At 38.2% G+C, this 11040-nt stretch overlaps 1 protein-coding gene across 1 annotated transcript in view; it reads right to left on the bottom strand.

Annotated features, from left to right (window-relative positions):
- Positions 1 to 11040, bottom strand: part of LOC145784149 (AP-1 complex subunit beta-1-like) — a 71449-nt gene that overhangs the window by 53825 nt on the left and 6584 nt on the right. Inside the window, exons 7-17 of the mRNA XM_082595906.1 lie at positions 10407 to 10561; positions 9878 to 9998; positions 9454 to 9549; positions 8937 to 9052; positions 8270 to 8435; positions 7642 to 7740; positions 6804 to 6881; positions 6075 to 6262; positions 5621 to 5681; positions 5173 to 5307; positions 4770 to 4892 (exon numbers count right to left, since the gene is read on the bottom strand). Of these exons, the coding sequence (XP_082452032.1) occupies positions 4770 to 4892; positions 5173 to 5307; positions 5621 to 5681; positions 6075 to 6262; positions 6804 to 6881; positions 7642 to 7740; positions 8270 to 8435; positions 8937 to 9052; positions 9454 to 9549; positions 9878 to 9998; positions 10407 to 10561 (1338 nt within the window). The remainder of the gene's footprint in view (positions 1 to 4769; positions 4893 to 5172; positions 5308 to 5620; positions 5682 to 6074; positions 6263 to 6803; positions 6882 to 7641; positions 7741 to 8269; positions 8436 to 8936; positions 9053 to 9453; positions 9550 to 9877; positions 9999 to 10406; positions 10562 to 11040) is intronic.

Below are 11040 nucleotides of genomic sequence, written 5' to 3'. Positions count from 1 at the left end.
ACCGCTAATTGACGATAGGCTACGCATTGTTTCGTATTTGAAGGATTGTTATGTTTTTTTTTTGTTTTGTTTTTTTATAGAAAAAAGGGTTAGGCCTAAGCTTTTATTCGAATAAATTATTATGATAATAATGCAGTCAATGGTGAGCAATTGCTGCTATGCAACTTCTTAGGTATTTTACCAACACATATTTGTTATTCTGAATAATAGGCTACTTACGACGTGAACACATAAGTACTTCACTTGTGGTCACTACTTCATGCAAGAAAGAACACAATCGGTACAATTGTTAAAGGCCTTATTATGATCCGACTTAGAGTCAAACCCAAGTAGATCATCAGCGAGCGCCATATAGTGAAACATAACGTGTGGGCGCAGAAGTCGTAATTACAAAACCGGTGCTCGCATGATTTGCAATGAAAATAACACGAGGAATTCTACAAAACAAGGCACTGTTCCCTTGAAAACATGGCGCAAAACTGCCAAAACAGTCCAGGGGAAAGCTTTCGAAATACGCACTTCTACTATTTTCATATTTTCATGTTATTGCAAGAAATTGGCCAGAATTTGGACCACGCATTTCCTCCCAACATCTGGAATATGACTCAAACCAACCTATTTAAAGTGCTTAAAACATAAACACGAGTTCTTTTGATAAATGCGAAATCATTGTCTAAGTATGTTACAATAGTTTCTTCAACATAATTTCAAACGCTTGCCTATCAAAACATTCAATTACGTGATTTCTGTCGTCTTTGTTGTCCTTCACGAGTGCATCGCATTTATCCGCACCCGTTACAAAACCGCAACCGATTTAATTTTCCGCATTATGACAAATCCCATATCAATGACACATTCAAATCTGAGATCATTGTCACAAAATAGAAAACTCCAGATAAACATTTTTGACAATGAACTTAACAACGAGATCAAGATCTCAATCGTGAAGATTATGCACAAAAGGCGAAGCTGTTGACAGTGAAAAAATCGTCATATCTAAAAATTACTGGGTGACGTGAGAATTTGAAGTAGTTTCATGGCAATGCAGTAGATGATTGATTTGAATCAATGAAACGCAAATGAACAAAATTGGTTCATAAACAATTTTATTTTTTATGGAACCGAATATGACAAGAGAAACCATATCACAGTAGAAAACTTTCTTGCGCAGAAAACGACTTGCATTTCGTGTATTTTAAATGCAAGCACAACCCAAAAATTTACCTAAAGTTGTTGTCAACCACATTAGAGGGTCAGGTCAGGGGTTTTCAGGAAACCTATTTTAAGACGTTGAGCACCACGCTGCATCAACAATGAAGCATAAAAATCGTTTCAAACGGATTTATTTCTTTGTTTTCTTTTTGTGAAGTTAAAGAAATATAACGCTGAACGTTGTTATATTGCTTGGCTTCTTGCATTTGCAACACAACGAAGCAACCTCTGTGGCTCGAGCTCGAAAATGAAATTCCATTCTAACTGTTTTCAAATTTTGACAATTGTTTGACGAAGTTCCATGCGATACCTGGATTGCTTATTTATCCAAACACAATATTAAAGCTAACGATACGATAAAGATTTGTAAGACTTGTTGTTCAAATCAAGACAACTTCACAGCACAATGGTTTAAACAGCGCGCAATGGCATTTTATATTGTCAATAAAACTGACAACTGAAACGTTGGCGCTTTCAAGCTACTTAACTTTGATAGATTTAACAACGACTCAAATCTTGCTAATTGGATGTACAGTAGGGTGTTTCATTTTTTCACCATTTTTGAAATTCAAAATGCCTGGGGTCCCATCTGGTGGTATTTGGGGAAAAAAGTTTACACCCCAATTTTTTTTCAATTATGACGTCATATTGAGGTGGTCCACGAGGTTTGAAATTTTTGGTCCTCAAAATCACGAAATTTGGCCGTATCTCAGGAACCACTCATCATAGATCGACAAAATTAGTATCAAAATGCGCAGAAGGGTCGGTTTCCTATACCTGATGTAGAGAATATTAAGGTCTATCTGCTTCAGAAAAAAAGTTATTTCAAAAAATCTGATTTTCGGTCTATTTTCTCCTGATGAACAGAGATCAGGTGATCAAGATAAAAGTTTTTCTGTATTTTTCCACTCTTGGAAGCTGCTATTGCGTAATAATAGTTGGTGTTGAGGTTTCAGTACTGGGCTTGTCTAGTCTTGCTATCTGGTTAAGCAAAGGCCCATTTTGCATTGCTCCAGGACCTTTCTTGGCGCCGTCCACAAAAGAAATGACATGGGAAAGATATATTTCGTTTATGTGGAACATGCATTCAAGGGTATGAATATCATGCCAACTTCATCATTAAAATAATTGACCAATCGAGTATTGGCTCCGGGCTTTTTTCCTCTGTTGAGAGCAGTCGTATCAGCCATGACTGAATATACTTGGGATAAGTGAACTCTGCAAGCCTCCTGGATGATGGTGCCAAATATCAGTTCTGCAGTGACCGACACACTTTTGGGAAAAGATTTAACAGCAAGCACACTTTAGTGCTTCATGCCATTATCATCAACAAGTTGGTCCAAGAAAACGTATCGATTTATTTTATCGACAACGCGCCCATCATAACATAACTGCATGGCAGAAGCTGAGTAGAGAAGGTTCTCACTTGCCATCAGAGATTTTTCTCTCGTTTTTTGTCGTTGACGGTATACTGTCGAAGGTGATGCAGTTACTTGATCTTTTCCAAGAAACAACCTCATAAGATCTGACTGCTGGCGTACCGAAGTCATCCTACGATCAGCAAGTACATAACTTCTATCATTTAAGGAAAAAGAATGTACTTTCTAGTAGCCTACACTTTTCCCCAAACAGCTGGTTTCAGAGGCTCGTATTCCTTATCATCTTCCCAATTCAAATTCCCATCAGAGTCACTTTCGCTACTGTGTAGACACCTAACTACCGGTACTTCATTTCTTTTTCTCTGTTTCAAACATAGTAGTGCCGATGCTTTGCAGATTGCATGCCAGAAGTGCTAGGTTTCTCTGTTTGCTAAGCACTGGAAGACCAGCTTTGTTCCCTATGCCAACTACATCTTTCAGCAGTTCATCCTCTGGTTCATCTTTGAAATGGGGAATTTTTTTCAAAAAATTAGGATTAGTTTCGGCTACTTTCTTCCTCAAGTAAAACTAGTGACTGACTATATCTGAATTAAGGGGAAGCACATTTCTCACCAATTCCTTGAAGTTTTGCATCGACTTATTAATACCTGACCTTAATGCCATGATGACACTTATTCTAAAGCAGGTGAGCACTGAGCAGCATACCTCTCCTCAATGGTTACATTACGGTAATATTATATGATAATAGTAATACTTTCAAATTACCATTTCATCTCTTGCAAAACGAACAAGGACTATTATTACGCAATAGCAGCTTCCAAGATGGAAAAATACAGAAAAACTTATTATCTTGATCACCTGATCTCTGCTCATCAGAAGAAAATAGACCGAAAATCAGATTTTTTGAATTAACTTTTTTTCTGAAGCAGATAGACCTTAATATTCTCTACATCAGGTATAGGAAACCGACTCTTCTGCGCATTTTGATGCTAATTTTGTCAATCTATGATGAGTGGTTCCGGAGATACGGCCAAATTTCGTGATTTTGAGGCCCAAAAATTTCAAACCTCGTGGACCACCTCAATATGACGTCATATTTGAAAAAAAGTTGGGGTGTAAACTTTTTTCCCCAAATACCACCAGATGGGACCCCAGGCATTTTGAATTTCAAAAATGGTGAAAAAATGAAACACCCTAATGTACAGTGTGTAGACCTGCTTAACGTGATTGGCAACCCAAATCGACACATTCGGCTATGCTGCGCCGCAGGACGATTTTTAAGCAATCACGTGAAATATAGTGGAATTAAAAACTTGCATTTAATTTAATTCGCTTTAAGAAGCAATAACTTGGCCTTTAAGCGAATTATCCTGGGTGTGTAAAATGCTCAGTGTCGGCACTGATCAAAATTTAATATTTCACCACTCGAGAGTCAATTTATTTCAAATTATCGCAAGATTGGTTGTTCCTGGGTGTGATGAAAGTCTGAGGACATGATACCGGTTCAAACCGGATCAAACCAGCGCTCTAGGCGATGTAATCAAGCTATAACGAGCACTCATCAAAGACAAGTCCAGCTATGCGTGATTTCAAATCAAGTAGAACACGAGATGTGAACTTTATGTGAAACTCCACACTCACAGCATAGATTTGTGATGCATATTTATTTTTATTTGTTTTCGACGGGACGGAAAAATTATCAGATAAGAATACTGTCAACCTGACCGTAAAACTAGCCAGCTGCAAGTCAAAACAAAGCTTTTAAAAACAACAGCACAATGCTGTAATGTTTGGATGTGCTTTTTTAATTTCATGAAAATAAGATTATAAGGCCTTTATTTGAGTTTGGGTAAGTACACAGAAGGCTGCTGGCAGATAGCCGTGTACATTTTAATTTACTATTCAACATGCAACCATGGTGCTTGAAATACATGGCAGCAAACTGGCAAAGGGTTTGGACATCACACAACAGACAAAAATCTTAGATTAGAAATATCGTCACTGAAACATTCGTATCATGAACAGAAAGAACATTTCGTTAATGCAAATTTTCCTAGAAATTTTCTTGGCCAATGCAAAATGATGTGTATTGTGTAAGTGTAATTGTAATTATTCATATGTTTTCTAGGAAACTATGACTTGCACAATAACAATAAAAAAGAAAAAGGGGCAACTCACTTCTTTCGGAGGCATATAGGAGCCGGAAGAGGGGTTAAAATCGAGTCCAAGTAATGTGTTCGCGTCCGATTGGGGCTGCTGGGGTGGTTGGCTCGCCTGCATGTTCGGTACGGGACCGCCCATCTGGAAACAGAAACTGCACTTTGACGTATTGTTACAACTTATGGGGGCGTTACTCGATAGCTTTAATAGCTACAAATCCAAAAAACTTGTTTCGATCTTAAAATAATAAATGTGATTTACATACATGCGTTGTTTGAAGTAACAATAGCAGGGTTGGCAATCTGGATTCTTTCTATTTTTTTTATGATTGATCGTGATGCGGATAATCCTGAGTCTGATGCAAATAGAAATAAATAAATTAGCAAAAAGATGAAGCGACTGCAGATCCTGATCAACTCACCAGGTAATCCAAACCGCCGAGTGGGTCCATGATGGGGTTGGATGCCATTGGGGCCATTGCGGGAACCTGGGACATGGAAGGCCGCAGATCAAGGCCAATGAGGTCGGCAACGAGTGCGTCCTGGGCAGGGATGACCTGTGGGAAAGTAGCGGGGTGTCACTGCTTTTTAGAACAGGATACGGACTTTGTGTAGCTGATTTTTATCTTTGATGATTATTTTTCGTTGAGTCACATCGAATTAACTTTATTGTCACCAAATTGAAAATCATCAGATAAAAAATATTCACAAAAAAATCACTTAAAAAGACGTTTCGCTTGATGCAAAAACTATTTTCAATGATAAAATCACAAAAAACACACACCAGCTAGTGTGACGTGAATAGAGGTTGATTAAAACGAGGAAAACAAACAATTCAATTGCCTGGGCAATAAATGAATCACTGCATACTTGTGGCTGTTGTTGTATTACTGAAACTTCAGCGGGTACCTCAGCACTGCCATCTGGTGATCTGAAATGACAAGCGTAAAGTAAATTCATTTGAATACTATATTTGAAAATTCATATTCCTTTGAAAACCACTAACAACTAAATATGACTGCAGTGTACTGAAAAAACAAAAAAAAAACTCACCAATTTTTGTATGCTGCAAAGTACGGGCTACGCAGAAATGTTTTGTATCATTTACGTTACAATGTGACTACATGGGTGCAAAAATGGCAACATCGAAAAAGAGCTGTAGATTTTAAAAACTGTATCATGTATGATATAAGGTAACCCCAAAAATTTATCTTGCAAAACAAACGGACAGTGTTAAACAGGCAATAAAAACAACAACAATAAAAAAGCTACTCTGGAAAACATGCAACTTCTGAGGATAACACGATCACTAAAACCAACTTACCCGTTTGCAGAGGCGAGCAGGGATTTTCTCATTGCTGCAACTCCCCTTTCACCTTCTATGAAAGAGCTCGGAGGCTTGTGGTAAACGGAAGCGAGGGAGGCGATGTGACAGATCAACTCATCCAACAAAGTGGGCTCGATGAGATCCGTCTCTTCCGAAATGAGAGGTTTCTCAGCCAGCACAACGTCCTGCCAACCAAGGCAAAGGGATATTACTAGTATATAGGATACGACACTCCGCTTTTCCGCCAACGTGAAAAGGGCTAATATTAAATTTTAATACTTTATATGCCATTAAAAGGATCATTTCTATAGTTTGCTACTTTCTATGTTTCTTCACAAGTTTGCTTTCAACAATAACCTTGAAAGGCTTTGAAACTAACTTCACTACTCCTAAATAGCCTGTAAAAGGTAAAACAGTTTGTAAATGAGAAATAAAGTGACTCTTGTTTCATTTCATGTATTCAGGTCTAAAATATGTTTGTTTGGTAACCATAAGTTTCGTCACTCAAACACAATCGACCTCTTCAATAAAATAGAGTTCAGAGATGAAATCAAGCAGTAAATATTCTAACAACCTCCTTGAAATTAATCGTGTTTGATTGAAAAACATCACAAAAATACCACAGCAATGGTGGTCAAAGAAAAATGCTTTTAAACAGTGACTTACAGGAGACTACTTTAATCGACTTTTAAAATATGTTCAAGATCTAGTTAGAAAATATAATACCTTGGCAGCCGCTGGGTCCGTGGAAAGAAGTCGCCAGTAGATGTATCCTCTGTCTCTCAGGTCAGGATTGTCGCTGTCCTGCGAATATGTTTCAATTTATGCGCTTGCTCATAATTTGGTAGCAAAATGACCAAGAGCTGCAGCGAATATTTTCGCTTATAACCAGATGCATCTCACTCGTTACTGAAATCTTTTTATCTGTCATTGTTAAACACATGACTCAGCAATAATAGTTCATGGAGCGGTTATAGAGGGTTGCCAATTTCTTTTAAAAAATACATCAACATATCGGTTTGAAAGGAAACCTTTTGGTCTCCACTTTCCTAACCACCAAAAAATACGATCCAAGTTTGTTTGATATACTGTAGTAAATTGTCTCACTTTATCTGCATCATCACAGAACGTACAAAAAACTTAATGACTGTGCTAAAAGTTTAAAACCAGAAATGATAGTTTAGTTGTGCTTTTATTAACCCACTGTTTGGCCTAACCTAACACGGTTGAAACTGAGTCAATCATATTTCTTTGTTACGTTTTACCTGTTGCTTGGAGGATTTTTTCAATAACCTAGACCAGGCAAAGAACTGAATAACATGCAGCGGCAAAACTTCAGGAAAAAAAATAGTTTCCGTCATAATTCTGTAAGTTTGTGACACACGATTTCCATACAGCAAAATCCGTCATTTTTACATTGATTCAACGTCTGCAGACGTTGAATCAATGTAAAAATAACGGATTTTGCTGTACGGGTTTGTACTTCAGACTAGCAAAGTTTAGTTTCCCGTTTCCAAGCACTTCACTGTTCACACTCAGCCAAGCACAAAAGTTTGACAGTTACCTGCGTTGCCAGACTAAGGACCGACTGCACAAGCTCTTGCGTTTCAGTTGGTTTCTTCAAAAACAGCTTAACAATGGCGGTCAATAACTGAAGCTGGACCTAAAAGCAAACCGAATTTAGACATTTTTTATACAAGTTTCACTAATAATAATAAGTATTCCGATTCCACGATTATTTATTGATTAGCACCAGAAACAGAAAGTTAACCTAAATCGGTGCCTAGCCCAAATAACATTTTTTTATCCGGGTAAGCCGTAGTTGTAAAAGGCACTATTAACATGCTTTACAAAATAAACCACCAATCTCGTTAAAGTATTCGGGGATACAAGATTTCATTGCTTTTTGCATCGTATCCAGGCTTACGCCCGGTGGTTGAAGATTTGAAAAGTGAACGGAAAAACAAAAAAGCCAATCTTGTGTCAGGATTCCATTAAGTTTCATGCAATAGACACAGTTACTGCTCTGTGGTGTCGAACAGGCGCATCTTCGGGTGTCGAACCAGGGTCCTCACCACTCGGCTATGCACCATGCAGTCATGAAATGGTGTGGTATTATTGTAAATCTCGGGCGAAGAATAGATTAATTATTTCAAGTAAACAAAGTCGGAGTGCAAGTCCACAGCACGTACTTGTGTGTTTTCATCGTGGAATCCTTCAAGGAAGGACTCAAGTAGCTCGTCAGCGTTGTCGATACGTTCGGCGTACTCTCCAATGATCCAGATCATCGACGCGCGGGCTTCGGGCTCGTCAAGTGTGTCCAGGTTCTCGCAAAGGTTGGCGATGATGCTTTCGTATCTATGGACGAAAGAGTAAAAACGTCAACGAGACGCAAAATGACGTTAGTTTGCATACCGACACCAAAAATACGAAAATCAGTTTCAAACTGCTGGTTCACACTGAGTGAGAACCTAGAGTCTTTTCAACAACAAAAAGTGTAGCCTACTTTGAAAATAAACTTAAGATTCTGGGCTTGATATTTTCTTAACAGTGGATAACAAGACTACTGAACTGAACTAGCCAGAACTACACTAGGTCATCCTCTTTGAATAAACTATTTTCATGCAGCAGAACAGAATTTATATATTCCGCAGACACCAAATCAGTCGTTTTTGCATTGATTCAACGTTTGCAGACGTCGAATCAATGTAACAATGAGTGATTTTGCTGTCTGGGAATATATAATAAAATATCCCACAATTATTTACCACTCAGAAGAACAGAATATATGAAAAACAAATTGCTCGAATGATTGATGCTGCAAAAAAACTGGGCTAGCACTAGTAATAAGTAACATACTTATTTGGGTACTTTCTGAAGATGTCCTTTATCACGACAATGGCTTCTTGGACAACATAGTTTACCTTGGTCTGGATGAGATCAAGCAAAGTACTGACACATCTCTCGGAAGATTGCTAAAAACCAATTGAAGAAGATGAGGTTTTTAGTCTTAGCACACAAGGTTAGCATTAAGCTAGCAATATTTTAACAGGACTAGGTCCTAATGAAAAACGAAAAAGTTACAAACGTTAATGGAAAAGTTTTCATAAAAAATTACTGCATGAACCAAGATTTGTAAGAAAGTGACGATTGCTTTTTTTTAAATTTAAATTTTGGAACCAACAACAAAACGATCATTTCCTTCATCACCCAAAGACATGGAAATAATTGATCACACCCCTCGTGCAGAACAAGCTGAGGATAGATGGGGATGTTGCGTTATTACAAGTGATAAGTTAAGAACGTGCACTACATAACGGCTCCACGTCGCAATAAACCTCATAGTGGTGACCCTCGTGGTGACCCTCAAACTCACCTCAACTTTGATAGCGCATCGGCCAATAGCACGGACTGACTTTCTCACAAAGTCGACATCCACCTCTTGAGCGTATTCTTTAAGCTCAGCAAGCACCTGCGTGTCATACCATGTTACCAAGAATGGTAAGTTACTACCATTAACTCATCTTCTGTAAAAATCATAGCTAAAGTTCGCCAATCTTAATAAATTTTATGTAAGGATTCAATACTAAGCAGCAAAAACACTACGTTTCTTGGTACGCACCAAATACGAAGATTTTTGGTGGGTACCATGAAAGCAACCTAAACGAATAGCCAGCCTTGCAATACCAAACATATGCTTGCCTTCATGTAGTGATTTGTTCTACGCGAAGCAAACTTGGCCATATACCAACATTGCTAGTCAGCAAAGCATTATTGTGAGCGCCATATGCGATGCCTACCTGAGCAATGTTCGATTGAGACGCCAGCCGGATCATGATGTCAAGCTTTTCAAGTTTGACGTAGATCGGATCGTTGTATTTGACGAAGAAAACTTTCATCTCGTGCTTCAGCACACCAGGTCTGAAATGGTTGGGTTGTTAACAAAGTACTCGTTGCAACAAACTACACAATCGAAATGTATCTCCGCCAAGCCACAAAACACCTGGTGAGGGTTGGATAAATTTCGAATTTAAAGAGATTCCTTTTTCTTCTTTCGTATGAGAGGTTGTTTTTTGGACTACATTTCATTGGGGTCAAATGTCCGGGCAATCTTCGAGCTCGAAGAATTTAAAGAAAGATTTAATTTAAAAACACGAACGATACTTTATGGTTGCCGTTCAGTCACTCTTATCAAGTAGAAAGCGACGGAAATCTTTAAACTACAAAAAAGACGATAAATCTTTATAAGATACAAAATACTGAGCATTACAGTAATAAGATTTTTAGTTGGGCGTTTGTGTGAGGTTTTGTGTGGACAGTTTCTTTCACCTCTTTTGCACAATGAGGTTGATATTCCTTAGAGCAACGTATTGGATCTCCGGTTCGGCAGAGAGCAATGTCACGAGAGGCGGAGCAAGTTTCTTCAGCAGGTTTGCTTGGTATTCTTTGTCGGAATTCATCATCTCCAGCAACTTCATGCAAACCTAAAAACAAAAAAAGAAATGACGGATGTTAAGAAACGGAGCTACAGTAGCACAGTCTATCACAGTGGAGCTTTAGGTCATTAAAGAATCGCAATCTTCAAGAACGAACCTGACTTTACTAAAATTTGTTAATCTTCATTTTTTGTTTAATCAGAAGTATACATATCTGAATTTTAAAGAACACGTGGGTCAGACACCCAGGCAGCAAATCAGTCGTTTTTAACATTGATCCAACGTCATGCAGTCTGTAAACGTTGAATCGATGTTAAAAACGACTGATTTGCTGTCTGAATAGCTGTTCCATCCTAGTAGTTCTCACAGCACTGAGTCAGTCCTGTTCATGTGTTGTTAGCCACCAGTTACAGTTTGGATAAAAAAGTATGCGGTTATTTAGACACTAACATTGACATCATACGAAGAATTCATGAAATGTTGTTAACAATGGCCCAGCTTGTGCAAACACTGCCTGCATTTCATGA

Source organism: Aplidium turbinatum, chromosome 15 (assembly GCF_918807975.1).
Source record: "Aplidium turbinatum chromosome 15, kaAplTurb1.1, whole genome shotgun sequence".
In the NCBI taxonomy this organism is placed as follows: Eukaryota; Metazoa; Chordata; class Ascidiacea; order Aplousobranchia; family Polyclinidae; genus Aplidium; species Aplidium turbinatum.
This window is presented reverse-complemented; position numbering and strand designations above follow the sequence as displayed.